Source organism: Chaetodon trifascialis, chromosome 11, assembly GCF_039877785.1.
Source record: "Chaetodon trifascialis isolate fChaTrf1 chromosome 11, fChaTrf1.hap1, whole genome shotgun sequence".
NCBI lineage: Eukaryota > Metazoa > Chordata > Actinopteri > Chaetodontiformes > Chaetodontidae > Chaetodon > Chaetodon trifascialis.
Window position 1 is genome coordinate 23,267,899 of NC_092066.1, and position 17,656 is coordinate 23,285,554.

The following is a 17,656-nucleotide window of genomic DNA, read 5'->3' on the forward strand; positions in this document are numbered from 1 at the left end:
TGTTCTCCAACCTTGATGACTTCAAGATGTACGTAGAAACTCTAAAACACTGGCTCCTGAAACTATTAAACACACCCACGTTGAAGCTCAGTGGTCAGACCCTGATGCTTTTCAAAGAGGAATAAAAGATGGCTGGACAAGATGTATTTGGTTATGTGGGTTAATTTGTACAAAAACCTGTAGAAAAAGTCAAAAGCGATTAATAGATCATCGTCCCTATTGTTCTTCCTGTCTTAATTTCCTTTGTTAATCTGTATCCTCCAGGCTGCTGATGTTAATTGCCCCATATTCCTTATCAGGAAATTGGCCTTGGAGCTGTCTAAATGCAGGCAAGCTCCCATGTTTCCACACTGTAGATCTAAAAGCAGAACATGGACTGCAGTTCATACACACAGGGACAGGAGGGCCTGGGCCGCCTAATTTGTGCTGGTGCCACCCATTTGAAAGATGGATGAATTAATGAAATGTATTAGCTCAGGGTCCGATCTTGGAAGCTGCTGGCTATCATATGATGTTTTAGCCTCTCGGTGCAAGGAACAATGCTTCAGGTCTTTGGGTGTAGCCAGCAGATATCCTGATGATGGATAATGGACATCCAAGCTATATTCCTTGTCTGTGCGCCAGTCATTGTTTACAGTCCAATTAGCAACTTGTTTTAGGTCCACCTGACATTCTGGCTAATCTGTATGAACAAATATCTGAATATGAATGTAGATACATTCTAAAAGAGGTAATGAGAAGTTAATTGTCATCAGGCGATAGCCTGTGGGTTCTGAGATTACATTTCAGCAAATGCATTCTGCCTCTTTTGCTCTCCACACAGGCTATTTACCTGCACGCAACCAAAGCCTGCTCAAACATGATTGGTCAGTACTACTTGGACTACAAACAGGAACCCGAACACTTCGTGTCCACGATCTTGTCCCGCCTACAGATTCTACATTGCTGTAGTGTCCTGAAATCACTTTTTATAGAATGCATTCCATATTACTCCCCAAGAGAAAACCTGTCCGTCTTCTCCTGCCCCAGCCGAGCAGCGCGACGTTTGCTGGCTGAGCAAATTTAATCCCTGGAAAACCCTCAGATAAACTCAGTAATTCTTGTCATAGGAGATTTCAACTTGTGTAGTCTCTCACATGAGATGCTCTACAGACAGCTGGTTACGAAGCAAAGGTAACACTCATTAACATGCATATCACTCCACCCTCTGTGCACGCGTGGACACTCAGATTACTGCATGATGTAGATAGTCCTGATTTACAGTCAGTGACTGAAGAGGACTAAACTGTAGAGGACTGCATTAAGGTGATGGACTCCAAAAGTAACCTACATGCTTCATGACTGCATGGTGCGCACTAACTGGGAGTCCCTGAGAGGCCCTGAAGACAACAACAACAACATATTTGCCGGCAATGCGTGCTCATTTAGCAACCATAGGAGCACGTCTCCCTCTCAAGCAAAACTATCATGTGGTACAATAACCATAAGCCCTGGCTGACCAAACAGCTCAGAGAAGTCAGGCACCACAAAGAACGGCCATTCACGGAGGATAACACTGATACATTCAGGCTGGCTAGACAGAACCTCAAGAAGGCCATCAAATCTGCCAAGGAGGGTTACAAATCCAGGCTGGAGTGTGATTCAAGCACCAACGACCCTGCAGTCATCTGGAACAAACTCAGGACAATCACAATTTAAAATCAGAAAAGCCCTGCTATCACCTCATCCCCAAAACTAGCTGATGAACTGTACACCTTTTACACCAGGTTTGAGAGGCCCTTGACCGCACACACTAAGGGCCCAGTGTCGTCAATCATAGCCTCAGGACTCCCCAGCCACGCTGTGCCACTGAGCTACCAGTGGTCTCATTCATTTTCAGTCAGTCCATCTCTGAATGCCGCACGCCACCCTGGTTCAAAACATCCACCATCATTCTAGCCCACGAGACAGACAAAATTATGTGCCTGAAGGACTACAGACCAGTTGCGCTGACATCTGATGTCATCCCCCAACCACCCAGCACACACACACACACACACACACACACACACACACACACACACACACACACACACACACACACACACGCACACACACATGCATGCACATGCAGTTACCCTCTTCTATGGGCTGTGCAAAAAGTGCAAATATAGCATATTGCAGCATATTTTATCTATTATTCCTATCATGCATACAAAAGCCAAACAGTGCATGTCGTGTAATGTAGTATATTTTCTCCCCAGATGTATAGAATTCTTGCATTTAACTTTATTTAACTTTTTAAATTAACCTTCTTCATTAAAACATTCTTGTTTGACTGTGCTGTATCACCAGGTCAGCTTCCTGTTGTACACGGTACATTTGGCAAATGAAGCAATTCTGATTGTGATTCTGATTGTGATTTATATGCAAATATCTGTTTGAAGAGATTCAATCAAGTCACACAATTAAAAGCAAAGAAACAGAGCTCTTTTTCAAGACAGCGCACCATAAATACATGTTTGGGCAATTTTGACAGTGACAGATGTACCAGACCTTCGTTGTCACATTATGAAACTGTCTTTAGGTTTGGGAACAAAAACTACTCGGTTAGGTTTAGGAAAAGATTGTGGTGCAGGAGATCAGCTGCCATTTGTTGGTTGTTGTTTGTTTAATAAGTTTGTGTACCTGAGTTAATGTTAAATGTAATCTAACATAAAGGTGCGTTCAGACAGAAAGTGAAGCAAATTCTCGTCTTGAGTGATTTGTGTGAATTTGACAGCTGAGCATGTTTCTTTGCCACAGCCGAAGTGCTTCATTTTCTTGTGCTGTTCTGGTTTTTCTGGTGAGCATTTTGGTTCAAGCTAAAGTTGCCTGCTGGACTATGTGGTATTATGTAAGAGTCCATCATCTGACCAGTTACGAAAAGGAAACTCGGAGAAATAAAATTCAAATTTGTTTGATATTGAGTGTGTATACTCTAACCAGGTTCTGTGTAACCAGATAGCACTCAGGGTTTACCTCTTCCAGCTTTATTTTAGACTTCTACAGATTTAAATTATCCTTATATTATGAGCACATGCCCATATGTCGGTGGTGGTTACTCCCATCCTTCTTGGCCATGAGGATATCCCCTTCTAAAATGATTCTATTGCAAGTGATGGGAGAAAAACAATCCTCATTTTGTATAAAAATAGATTTTCAAGTTCACCTGAAACTGCTATGAGGCTGAATTTGATAAAGTGAATAACTGGGTATCAAAGTTAGTGGCAGTGAGAAATTCCATCTAGTGAAAATGCAGGAAGACGTTTCGCCTCTCATCCAAGAGGCTTCTTCAGTTCTACCTGACTGGTGGGGAGCCCCTGGCATTTGTCCTGTTGAGAGATTGATGGGAGTCGAGGTCACGTGTGAGTTGTTGACCCACCCAGACATCATGGAAGTCATTAGGGTTGCGTGATTCTTGCTGTCAGTGAGTGTTTATGGGTGAGTCATGGTGTGAATGGGTGGGTCATATTCCTTAAATCATCCCTGTCATTAACTCACTATGTGAAATGGCAGACAACACACACATGCACACACACACACACATACACACACACACACACACACACACACACACACACACACACACGTACACACACACACACACACACACACACACACACACACACACACACACACACACACACACGTACACACACGCACACACACACACACACACACACTACAGTATGTCTTTGTACTGTTTTTAGTTAGTGCTTATTTAGCATTAACATTAATATTTCACTCTGTATATACTGTTTCATTGCCTTGTGTTATGTGCGCTTGTGTTGCATGTTTTAATTAGTACACTAACATTCCTGTATAAGGGTTTCCTGCATGGAAGCGTATACGCAGATGAAAAAAATCACCTCCAAAATATGGCACTATGCTTCTCTCTGCAGGAAAAGATGAGTCATTACAGCTCAGCTGCAGAAGGAGCTGAACTGTTGCTGCTTTTTATAGCTGTTCAGCTGTTCATTTACAGTAAACGACTGCTTTTGATGAGGTTACACAGTTAATGTTTGTAGTGTTTTTTACTTCACTGCATATGCTGTAATAACTTACTGCTGTACATGTGCTGCCACTGTTTCACCTCGGTGAGATGGAAACAGTCAACAGATGATTCCGGTTTTACCGTCAGTAACTTGCAGTTATTTGCAGCTGATATGATTCTTTTATTATTGTTGTTGTTGTTGTTGTTGTTGTTTTATTTTTCACACATTAAAAGGGTATGTTGTCAGTTATTGTTTTAGTCTCATCACTAACTACGATAGAGCAAGTAACATTAGCACTGTGAGGTCTGAAGAGACAGTACAGTAAATACATTTACTAAAGTACTGCACTTGTGCCCAAATTTAAAGTACTTTAAATATATATATATATATATTTTATTTATTTATTTATTTTTTTATTTATTTATTTATTTTTTTTTTTGCATTAATATTTTCCTTTAATGCAACTTTGTACTTCTACTTCACTACATTCATCTGACAGCTGTCGTAAAAAGTTACTTTAAAGTTATGATTTTTTTTAATCAAATGCATATGAAGAGCTTTAAAAATCTGATTGTTTGTTATAAATTAAAGTGCAAAACCAACATCTGAAGCGATTTGTCAATTAGTCATGCAGAAAAAATTACTGACAACAGTTTTGACAATCAAGTACTTTTTTTGATCAAATATGCAAAACATATGAAATGTTTTGCTTTTGTTATGTTATGCTTTTCATTTTAATGATTTTTAATTGAACTGACTCTATTTTTTAATGATTTTGAAGGTTCATTTCTGTATTATATATATCTGTATTATATACAATAGTGTAACAATAACAGGGGTTGTTTTTTTTGCATGGAGTACTATGATGTGTAATACTTCACGTACTTTTTCCTGATTATACTTGCATGTTTTTACTTAAGTAACATTTTCAATGCATGACTTGCACATAGTGGAGTAGTAGTAGTGGTGCTATCAGAACTTGTACTTAGGTGAAGGATCTGAATTCTTCTTCGATTGCACATCTGTCAGACCTGGGAGAGGGAGCCCCGTCTCCTGCTCCTCCTGAGGTTTCTTCCATTTTCGGGGGGCTTTTTCCTCATTTGATTGGACAGTCTAAGGATACAGGATGTTGTATGCTGTACAGATTGTAAAGACCCTTCAGGCAAATTTGTGATAGTGATATTGAGATATATGAATAAAATTGACTTGACTTGATTGAATACTACCACTGTATTTGCACGTGTTCAGCAGTGGTATGTTATTTGAATGTGTCCTGTATTCACTGTGGGCCCAGGGCATCAGACATGAGCAAGAAAGAGGATGCTAATGTCTTACTTTGAAACAAACAAACACTAATGCCATATTTTTGCTCCATACCAAAGAGGGCGTCAATAGTTAATAGTCAATAGTTGGTTCAGAGACATAGTTGTAGTTGTATGTCATACATAGAAGTGTTGCCTTCATTCGTGAAGCAGTTTGGCTACAGGATAAGTGAAATGGCTGGAATGTGCCCAGTTTGTCCACTGATGTAAGCATGACAGCCAGCCACAGAGAATGAAGGTCCTCCAGGGAAATATCAGCAGTGGAAAGCTGTCCTGCTTTCAATAACATGCTGCAGGCCAGTGTTCTACCTCTGGTGGAACAGAGACAGGATCAATTCATTGTTTTGATGTCCTCATGGGAATTGCTGGTAATAATGAAAAAAAAAGTTATGGTGCAGTAATGACAGCTTCATCCTGTAAACTACAACTAAAGCTCCTCCTCAGAGAAGGACAGGGTGGGGTTTTATGAAGTAAAAAAACACCACCATAATGTAAAAGAAGAGATGTCAGCTTTAGACTGAAAGATACAGGAAAAACAAACAAACAAACAAATGCCTCATTTAGCAGTGAAGGGAGAATTAAAGAAGCCAGATATATTTGATGATATTTGAAGCTGTGAATGACTTCTGAAGACGTCCTCAGAGCTACAGCTCCTCTGTGCAGCGGCTGAGTCACACTTCACGGTGCTAAAAATTCAATGCTCTTTTTAAAGCTGAAGGACCAGGTCATCTTTAAAACTCTCTCTATAACCTCGCTGCAGGCTTAACCCTTCAGAACAGTACCAGTAAGTGCGCTTTCTATCAGGTGCCCACACATGTTCACCTCACACACAGTCCTGCAACCTATTAGAGAAAATTGTGATTTTGTTTACTTTCTCAAAAGATTTTTTTAAAAATATCTCCATGAAGCACAGCTTCCTCAAGTGGAGTCCATGCTTGAGGTAAGACTGTGTGTAAAGAGCTGAGAAATGCTTATTTTTCCAATCTAATTGATTGCAATAAGAAAGATCAGTAGATTGGTGAACCCTGTCCCTCCCCCTATACCAGTCGTTTCTAACGCTGACTATGAAATGTCTTTATCATTCTTTGTGCCTAAGGTCACTTGCATAAGATCGTAAACAATGCCTTCATGTACCCCGGGGGTTATCTGTCTGACCGGTGTTTACCTGTTAAACCAGTTTAGCCTTGTGTCACTGGAGGAACTCACAGCCACTGTCACTAAAATGCACCCCTCCTCTTTTTAAAGATGCTTTCGTTCCTTGGGACTATACATACTCTCCATTGTTTAGTAGCTCTCTAGGCTCTGCATGTGTGCCAGATTATTTTAAACTTGTGATTATTCAGCCACTCTTAACAGTCAAAGTTTGATCCCCTCTTCCCAGTAAGTGTAGACCAATATCCAAACATTTCCAAGGTCTCGGAAAAAGTAGAATGTAAACAGTTTAGACTGCGGCAATAAAATCTTTCATAAAATCCAGTCTGTTTTTTTACATTGGAAGCATAGTGCTGTACTGAAACTGCTCTGCTCAGGGTTTCTATTGATATTTTAATGCATGAGTAATGGGAAAGCGTAACAGGGTCTGCCTTGAACTGCTTTCCCTCTTACTTGCGGGCTGCAATGACCAATGCATCCACTAGGAGCCGCCAGAGTAATTCTGTACTCGTGACGGTTTCCATGTAATATTGCGAAAATATTTCTTTGATGTTTTCTCCCTTTTACAATAATAAGAATGTTGTCATCAAATCTGGTCTTAGTTGCTTTCCTTACGCATGAAAAGTGACACCCCAAAATGACTAATATTTTTTGATGTCAATGAAGAGCAGAGTGATGAAAGCCGTCGTAAAGTTTCCGAGGAGACCCTGAAGACATCATACTGTAGCGTGGCGAGGGCGGACCGTGTGACGTAGAGTTGAGGCTCAGGCTGTTTATTGTTCCTTCCCCAGCAGCGACTGACAAAAACAGGCTAACAATCTGTCAGCTACCTTTTTCACACGGTTCACGGTTGGTTTAACGAAGGTGTAACGGTCGAGACAGCTGACTGCACAAACCAGGGGCCATGGCTTACGCGTACCTCTTCAAATACATCATCATCGGAGACACGGGTAAGCCGCAGCAAGTGCCAGCTAGACTGCCAGTTAGCATTCAGCTAGCTCTTAGCGGTTAGCTAGCGCTGTATTTCCGCAGTGTTGGATAGTCCAATGACGTGGTAAAAGAAGAGACGCAAGGGGTGGGATGACAGCTCCAATTCTACACTGTTAATATACACGGATAACATAACAAACACCCTGACAGTGCCAGAAATGTGTACACAGGCACCCCAATACAAGCGTCTCTTATACTACTTCGGCGGAGCCGCTGTTGACACTGGGAGATAGATGTAGGGCCTTTTGTCGTTTGCGTCGAGGGTGGGGGTGTTAGCTACAGCTTGCTAGCCAGGCTAACTGCCTAGCTGGCATTAGGTGCTCCACTAAACATTAGCAAGCAGCCGCTCGGCAGAAAATCAGCGGTTCGTTAGATCCTGTTATATTAAACAGATAATCATATTATCAATTTATTTTTCTTGTGAATGCGACATCAAACTACACAGTTTACGTTAACTTAGCCTCTTTTCACAGAAGGCCAGGACGTCAAGCTACAGCCTCTAATATTCCCTAAAATGGCGTAGAGCACTTTCTATTTCCGACCAAATATCTGTGGCACGAATTGGACTCGTTGGCTTTCCTGTTATGTTTTTTCAAAACAAGATTGTTGGTTTTTCTATAATCTAGCCCCTGTGTGGAAAACCAGTGTCATCTGTTTACTGTTAGCTGGCTGTCCTGATGAGGGGCCTGCTCATTTAGCTTGCAGTGTGGCAGCAGGTGCCTTTGCAATACTGCGATATTGTAATGATGTAGCGCCAGTGTTAGAAAAAGAGACAGGGTCAACAGCAGTCATCTAAAGCAGACTGAAAAATGTCTTAGGATCGTATAGTACAGGAATTTCTATTGGACTATCTACTAACTATTGGAATTTCCCCTCGTGGGACTAATAAAGGAATATTGAAACCAAACCAAAGATTTGGGCCAAATACACAGCCCATGACCCAAAAAGGTGTTTCCAGAATAGAAAGCAACAATTAAATTAGTGTGACACATCTTCTTCTCATGCATTTGTTTGCTGGTATTAAAGTCCAAACCAATAAGAAGCTCTTATAGTGGAAGTGACTCAAACATATTGGGAAAAGATTCATGATGTGCATATGTGTTAATTTATTTTGATGATCATTTTGGTGGGCTGCATGTTTACTACGCCGTTATTGCGAAATAGGTTCATGTTTTGCCTGCTGCTGTTGTCTATCTCTAGGAGTGAGTGATGAAGAGAGCTGCAGCCAAGTTCCCAGCTTGATTACATGCATGCCTACACCAGAAATACTCTGTACAGTCCACTGTGCAGTGCACACATCTAAAGCAGACTTTATTTTTCTAATTTGGTCATGTGGGGTCAGGACTTTTGGAGGGGTGGTGAGCGAGGTTCAAGGAATCCTCTGCAGCTACCCCTAAACATACATCTTTTGACTATTTACATATATATAGAATTGAGTAGAGACTATTGTACATGCATACATTCATACACGTGTAAGTATTTTAATGCCAGACCAGATGCTTATAATCAATTAATGGTCTCCACCGGGTATATTAATACCACAACCACAATTGGTTGCCTCCACTGGGTATTATCTCACTCACTACCATGGTCACTTGCCAAAGACAAGTAAAAAATGATCCTTAATTTGTATTTTCCTGCATTTTGCAATGAAAATTGAAAGTTTTCCTGAAGCCATAACTCAGTTATTCTGGTAACACCTACGGGTTTGACTGAAACGACCATTGCCATTCCACAAGGTTCATATGCAATGGAAGCGTTCTCTACTCCAGTAAATAAGGTGAACCTTAGATACGGCTTACGATGTGATGGGTTTCTAGTCCGCTCAGCTCATAGAACCCTGTGGCTCAGCTATAAGCCACAAAGCTAATATTATGCTACCAAGATTCACAGTCAGTAACATTGCATAGAGCTGACAAACAGTAACTATGATTTGACGTTACATTTTACAACAAGACCAGTGAGCTATCCATCCATCCATTGTTCCCCAGTCAACATGAAGATTTTCATGAACAAATGATCATCATCTTGAAATTGATTTCATTTTCATGGCGTTCACTCTTGTGTTATATCCCCCTTTCTTCAGCTGTGTCCCAGGCCTCAAAGTCATCATATTCTCCAAATAAGCTAAAGGAAATGTTGAAGCTACTCATTGTTCTAATTAGATGTTAGCTTGTTAACGTGGAGGCTTTGACTGCATCCCTGTTGCTATGGTTACTCATACAGGCTGACTGAATTGAATGTGTGTGTGTGTGTGTGTGTGTGTGTGTGTGTGTGTGTGTGTGTGTGTGTGTGTGTGTGTGTGTGTGTGTGTGTGTGTGTGTGTGTGTGTGTGAGTGCATGTCTTATTTAAAACACAAACATGAGACCCATATATTTGTTAAAGCGCTTGCTAGTTGAAGGACTTGTGTTATTTAGGACCAAAAGTAGTAAAACATTTAGCAAGGCAGATCTTTCTCTCTTGTACTTTCCACAAGCAACAGCAAAACTTAAGTCTGCAGACAGTAGACAGTCTGCAGTTCACAGCGTGTTTAGCTTTGACATCATCGGTTGGATGGAGAACAGAAGGAAGGAGAGACAGAAGCTTGTCATGGATATACAGCTGTTGGCTTTCACAAACACATTTAACAGAAAACAGTTGTAGAACGGTACAGGTGACAGTGATTTTGTCATTTAATGAGAAAAGGATGAAGTCACAGTTGAGTTGATTTGTACTGTCACAGTGTGATAACTCTACGACTAACCACAAACACAGGTGGCAAATGCTCAGGCTATGGAAATGATGCACCCAAAGCTGCAGGCCTGCAGAGATCTGATGCTACACTCAGTTTTGCTAATACTGCATCATGATTTCTGATCAGCAGTGAAGATGGTTGTTGACATGTCTAAAATATAAAAACACTGATCATATTATAGCAGGAAACTAGCAAATAGAGTATCAATGTGTATTATTCTGTGTTTTGATGATTGTTCATGATGTAAGCTGCCTTTGATGATGAATTGTGTTGAAGGATATTGTCTGTCTAATGTTTGCTGATGAGAATTTAAGGTTCTGTTAAACAATGGACAAATTCTTTAATTTGATGAGAGTTAAGAGAGTTGGTTATTCCAAACACACAACATTCATATTTTAGACAGTGAGATAGATAGAGGAGGAGAATTCATTAGATTTTTTTAGTCTATAAAATGTTACAAAATAAAAAGAAATTACTGAAGCTGAAACCAACAGATTTCTGATATTTTACTAAATAGTTGACTAAAATATTAAGGAAAATAGAAAAATGAGAATGCATCATTTTGATTTTTTTTTTTTTTTTTTAACCAATGCTAATGTGCTTCTAGTTTAATAAGAATTGCATGTTATCATTGATAAACACATTTTTGTATTGAAAGGTGCTTTTATGAGGAAAAACTAAAGGTAAAATAAGAAGACTTGGTCACACTTGTTCACCAAAACACATCTTGTTTTAGAGGTCCAACTGCAGAAGTGTAGTAAGGATTACATGTATTATTAATGAGTTTTATTTTGTATCTGTTTGTATGTTGCCATGTTGCCCCTGCATTATAATATAACCTGTCAGGTCCTTCTCTGGACATCCTGCAGACCAGTGGGGATTCACGGTTTGTTAATTTGTACAGCCAGGTGTTACCTGCCTGCCATTATCAGAGGCTACTCATCGCTTACAGTAGTTTGACTCGTTTCAGTTGGGCGTGTCTCTTTGTACCCAGCTAACTGTCATGTTGAGTTCTGATACACCAAAAACAAATAACTGTATTTACAATTCCTGTTTACAAGGCCAGCAGCTTTAGAGTAGTTCAGAAGGACCTCAGGTCTCCATGCTGGTCCAACTGTCTGGGAACAGATTAATTACAAAAAAAAACAGTTTTCATATTTCTGCTTTTAAAGGCCTTGGTGTTTCCCCTGTTGCCCTCCAGGTCACACCCATGTTAAATTATTGATCACATATATCACACTAACCTCTGCGATGGCTGGAACTGCATCTCTTTGGTGAAGTGTCTGATGTCAGATGATGATGATGATGATGATGATGATGAGACTTCCAGCTGGTTTTCATGGGTTGGATCAGACAGCCTTGAATGAAATCAAGTCTTTGTGAGAGACAGTGTTGAAAAAGCTGCTCAGAGTAGTAGGTAATTGTTTTGCATCTCAATGATTTCAGGTAGAAGGTTGTCAGGCACATCAACTGGTTCCGCATTAAATATACGTTTAGTTCCTTGTGTTTACTTTTCATGTCCTGAAACCTCTCAAACCACATTTGAAAGCAGGGAGCTGAGAAGCTGGCTGGAGCTGGAGGTTCAGCTCTGAGAGGTTCTTCTTTATGTCCACCATGAAGGCCAAATCACACAGACACTTCCTATCACTGAGTTTCCACTGCAGGTTTTCCTTCATCTCCATCAATTATTCCATTATGTCCTTTTTTCTTGGAAAGCGCACACTCTGTATTGTTTTCTTGACAAGATGCATGATGCATTGACGTGATACCATCGATCCCTGTGTGTGTGTGTGTGTGTGTGTGTGTGTGTGTGTGTGTGTGTGTGTGTGTGTGTGTGTGTGTGTGTGTGTGTGTGTGTGTGTGTGTGTGTGTAGCGTTCAAGGACCACTCGAAGAATGTGTTAGTCTACTGTTTTATGTTGTTTTCTTGAGCGCTGGAAAAAAGTAATTGCTTGAGATTTATGAATTTCCTCATGGGCTAAATCAAATGATCTTTTGAGCCATATATGGTCCAGAGGCCAGAGGTTCCCCACCCCTGCTCTGTGATGAAAGGACACAGTATCTGGGAGTTTATTGATTCATCTGCCCTGGTCAGTCGGACTAAAGATGTGAAATCTGGTCGGATTTTCTCTTTTGCCAGTGGCCTCCTGCCAGCCTGTCCACAAATCTGGTTTGCTGAAGGACAGACCGACTCTGGAAGAAAATTATAGTCCGTTCATGTTTAAACCTCCAAAAATAGACTCTGTTCTATGGACACACTGCCTGTAGGTCTGCAAATGTCCACAAATATGCCATTTTTTAGAGGTTCAACCCCTTTGTCTGACTGTTGAGGTGCATAACAGCCTTTATGAAGATGATCAGGGGTCAGTTGTGCAGTGTATGTATGACTAAAGTTTTAACCCTCAGGAGCCAGCGGTGGTGTGGTGAAATTTTGTAGAAAACTACTTTTCTTTGACAGTTCTACTCTGAATGGACTGTTTAAAGTAGTATCCTCAAAGGCATGTGTCCCATACTTTTTTTGTAATCTTATTTTGTTTTAGGAACATTTCTTCACAAATGAGGTTAAGTCCAATTTCCAGCTCATAGTTGATAACAAGTCACCCTTTCAGTGTGTAGGTCTTTGCAGTGTGTCTGTTTGTCTAGCTATGTTACATTGAGCTATGTTGAGTGTACCACGCGAGTAATACCCAACAGGAATCTTAGCTGAGCCTTTAGTGTGGTATGTGTGGCCCAGTACTTGTCATATGAACTGACTTACACAGATCAACTGTGCTGACTGCCTCATGGACAAGGTGGTATATCCTTTCAGAGTGGGAGGGATGCAACAAAGGCTCTCCACTGGATTACATAACGAACAGCTACTAACACTAATGTGTTTTTGAGATTGGAAGTTCCTGAGTCTCCTGCTGTCGGCCACAGGGACTGCTGTCATTTGGCCGCTCTAGTATTGTGGCTAGAGATCTGTTGCCATGCTTGAAGGCACCTCAGCAGCAGTTCCTGTAGGAGCACAGTTCATCTGGGCAGACTTCTTGTCAGATTCCTCAGCAGGGATTGCGGTGCAATCTGCTGACCCTGCTAAGCTTCATGTTACTGCTGTAAGTGAGCAGAGCAGTATTTCACTGGCCTTGTGAACACTGCAGGATGTGCAGAACTAGCCTTAAGTTGATGAATAGAAATGAAGTGCAACCACCTGTAACTCCCTGCCAAAATGATATTGATTTCTCAGTCTTTTATGAGGAAATGCTAGATTGTTATCATCAACTCTTAAGCCTGAAAGCCTCATCTAAAAATACAGAGAAGTCAAGTACTTTGTCTCTGGATTCATCACTGTGTTTAAGGCAAGTAGACATACCCACTCCAGGGAAATATGGATTGGTTCTTCTCTTAATTGTATTGATTATCATCATATTGCTTTTCATTTCACTGTTGTACTTATTTTTAGCCACACTTGCATGCTATAGGGATGGCAGTTTCAGTCAGTCGATTGGTCAGTCCAGTCTTGCAAAATGTTGGATGGATTGCTATGAAATTTGGCACAGATGTTCTAGGTAATAATCTAACAATAACAAAATTGTTCCCTAACAGCGACCTCTTTAGAATTTTGCTTATTATAGAGCTTTTCATAAGTCCATATGTCCAATACATTGGTTCATGGCAAAATGTAATTACTGACATTTGCATCAGCCTCAGCTGTACTGTGTGTTTAGTGCTTTTTAGCAAATGTTAGTATGCTAACATACTAAACTAAGATGATGAACTGCTAAACCTGCTAAACATCAGCAGTTTGATATTGTCTTTGGTGGTATGCTGATGATAAGAGTTGACTCAAAGCTCCATTGTTCTTCCATGTGTTCAGGCACAGTATTGAGTGTAGGTTTCCTGCATCTCAGAAGCACTAAAATCCCAACACTCAATCACAGGAATGACTCATGGTTATGTGTATTGCATATCCGCTTTGTCAGACATGTGTGAGATGAAAGACTGGAAAGCACCTCCTGTGTAGAAAAGCCTTCTTATTTAAACAACTATTGCTTCTTATCTCTTCAATGCAAAAATGAAATTGTGATAATAATTTCACTTAACCATCTTTCAAACACACAAGATCTTTTCATTTTTTCATCGGTCTACATATTCTTCTATGAAAACCTGCTCAAGGCTAATGTTTCTCATTGTTAGCCTGCAGATGGTTGGCCAATGCTTATATCATCAGTTCACATCTATTGAATGGTGTTTGCTTAGCCAGAGCAGCTAAATGAATCCACCCGTCAATCATAGAGTCAGTCTAACAGCTGCTTGCCACCTGGCTGGCTTTTAGCTTTCTGATAGCCCAGCAGGTCTTTACACATTTTCAATTACTTCTGCGTGATAAGAGCTTCTGGTGTGGTGAGGCATTATTACCTCAACTGGAAGCTGAAGGAAAGGCCTTGCACTGTAATATGTTGCTTAGTTCTGCAGTAATTATGACTGATTGTAGCCACTCTCACCATTTGAAGGCACAGTAGGTTTTGATTATGGGCTGCTGTAGACAGTTTGCTCACGCTCTGTGTGACAGACATCATGCTGTTAATGTTTGGCTAGAAATAGGATGTTGTGCTATGCTAGAATGATCAGTTAATTGTATTGTGACTCTTTTCGCTAATTGGAAAAATATAGCAAATGGAAGCTAAATTGCTTAATGCTTCCTCATGTTAGCCACTGAGCCTTGGTTGTAGGAGTGTGTGCTGTCAGCAGGTGCCTGTTGACTGCACACACTGTGACTGATGGAGGTGACTATGACATGACGCTCACACCACTTTATCGCTGCCCTCCTTCTGATCGCTCTGTCCTCTCCTCCATCTCTTATCATCATCATCATCATCATCATCATCATCATCACACGATCCCTGCCCAGCAACGCCGCTGCCTGGCAATGGTAACCCTTGGAAACCATGAAGGTGGAAGAGCATGTCCTTCTTTGTCACCTCCTTGAATATCTGTCAGTTTGTCTTTCTGGTCTTCTCATTAGCATCATTCTCTCCTCTTCACTTGTCTCCTCACCCCACAAGCATTAGATAACCACTTTTTGCATCTATTGGTCACACTTGGCCTTTCTTAGAAGCTGACTGTTTGAGGGGAGGATTATTCATTTCACTTTTTACAAATAATAAAACATCTTGTCTCAAGTAGACGTTGAAATATTATTTCTAAAGCGACCGCAGTCCAGGTCATTCTTGATGGAGCTGAAAAAAGGGCGGCAGCATTGTTTCATAAGCACATAGACAAGACTAGACAATGCTACGATAAGGCTTCAGGTCTCTGATTTCACCAGAACAATTGATCATTTTCAAAATTTACAGTCATATTGGTGCAAGAAATCCTCAATTTATTTCAATGAATGAGTTAATCCGTCTAGAAAATGTCAGAAAATGGCCAAAAATGCACATTCCCAGAGCTGCAGGTGACATTTTTCAATCTCTTGTTTTGTCCTACCAAGTATGAAAACCTCAAAGACATTCAGCTTAGAACAGAGTAACAGAACAGCAGCAAATCCTCACATTTAGGAAGTTGATGCCAGAAAATGTTTGGATTTTGCTTAACAAAAGACTGAAATCAGAGTGGCTGCCAGTTGTTTCTGTTGGTGGAAATAAATGTTTTAGCTCTACCCCCCACAGATTTTGTTTGAAGAAGACTTTGGAAGATACCAACTTGATCTAGCTAACTTCATTTTTGGACAGATCAAGGACAATAATTTCCCCCATCTGATGCTGGATTTACAGTACAGTGGGACGGCATCTTTTCACGGCCAATACAAACAGGAAAAATAATCACACCAACCAATAAACTCAATTTCAGTCTAAACATGAGCGTTTGAGTATTATATTAAGATAGACTGGAAAGAATGTGTTTATGTGTAACAGATGTAATTCATCACTCAAAGCTTAATTTGATGTGATACAAGTATTGTGACATCACATTACACATAGGGAAAGTGAAGATGTTTTAGCGATGTTCAGTGCAGATTAAAGGATGAACACTGAGGTTGAAACAGGTTGCAGTGGAGCTGCTGCTGCCCTAAACCTGTTTTGTGTGTTTCTGATGCTTCTGTGTTTGTTTTTTAAGCATGTTTCAAGGAAATAACAGCTCGTTTTTTTTTTCTAATGACTTACAAGAATCTGTTGACTCTCTTGACATGAATTTCCACACAAATATTTAGATTTTATAATCGTATTTGCAGGCTTTGGTCCAAAATACGAAAACTAATAAAAGCAGATCGTTGAAAGTTGGATGAATGAATCCGTGAATGTCGACACCTCATGACTTGACTGTAGTCTTAGTCCATCAGATTGTTTGTGGATTTGTAGCAGTCTGCAGCTTTCATACTGAAGTCAGAGGTAGATAATGAGCAGAGTCACCTGTCCCACCAGAAAGAACAACAGTGGCATCGCACGTACAAAGAAGCCAGCTGGTCAGATAGCTCGCTAACAGCTGGCTTAGGTTAACTGAGCTGACTGAAGATAGGTTGGAAAAATAGTGTGTAAGCTCCCTGCTGGACTTGTTTGAACTGCACGATGACTCTGAATTTTGATCGATTATGTGCAGTAGATATTAATCACATAATTACAGTTGTAACAGCAGCAGAGTTCAGAGCTCAGAAAAGTACTGGAGTTTGTGATGATGTTGGTGTGTGTGATATTTTACTCTCAGCATGTGTCACCATTGAAAATCCACCTGGAGTTTGTTCATGACTCTGTAATCACTCTTCCAGTCTTGCTGTGTGAAACTTTCTTTAACTGTGTGTGTGTTTCATTTTCAGGTGTGGGGAAGTCATGTCTATTACTACAGTTCACAGACAAGAGATTTCAGCCAGTTCACGACCTCACCATTGGTAAGAGCGCCTGTCCTCTACTTCAGCACCATCACGAGGAAATTATTCATTAAAATGCATAAAATATCATCATAATTTACTCATTTACTAATTATACACACACACACACACACACACCCACCCCTCTCATTAGAAAGCAGTACAAAATGAGTACAACAGATGCTAACAGGCTAAAAAGGATCTGATTAAAAGAAATTAGCTGTGGTGGGTTGTTCATGCTAAGTTACTCATATCATGAACCTTTACCACAGTAAAAGATAATGTTGTTTCTGATTAGATTAGAGCTCACCATAGTCCTCACATTCAGACAGACTGAATCACATTTAACTCACACACTGCTCCTGGAAAACAGGAGAATAACTACATCTGTTGTTTTTAGGAAGAGACCAGTCTCATCTTAAAATTGCCTCAGTTACAGTAAATCATTCATTAATAGTGATTGTCTTCCCAATCATAGGACACGGTATGTAAGATTTGTAGAGATGCATTTATTTTTCTGACTTTAGACAAAGCACGAGGTATGCCAAACAGGGCAGGCCAGCATCTTGTTACTTACTCACTGCTGATGGATACTTAT

General features: G+C 40.4%; 1 protein-coding gene across 1 annotated transcript in view; it reads left to right on the plus strand.

Moving 5' to 3' along the window:
- The first annotated feature begins 7,229 nt into the window (after positions 1–7,229).
- rab2a (RAB2A, member RAS oncogene family) overlaps positions 7,230–17,656 on the plus strand; it is a 29,680-nt gene continuing 19,253 nt past the window's right edge. Inside the window, exons 1-2 of the mRNA XM_070973385.1 lie at positions 7,230–7,440; positions 17,008–17,079. Coding sequence (XP_070829486.1) covers positions 7,395–7,440; positions 17,008–17,079 — 118 coding nt within the window. The 5' untranslated portion in view covers positions 7,230–7,394. The remainder of the gene's footprint in view (positions 7,441–17,007; positions 17,080–17,656) is intronic.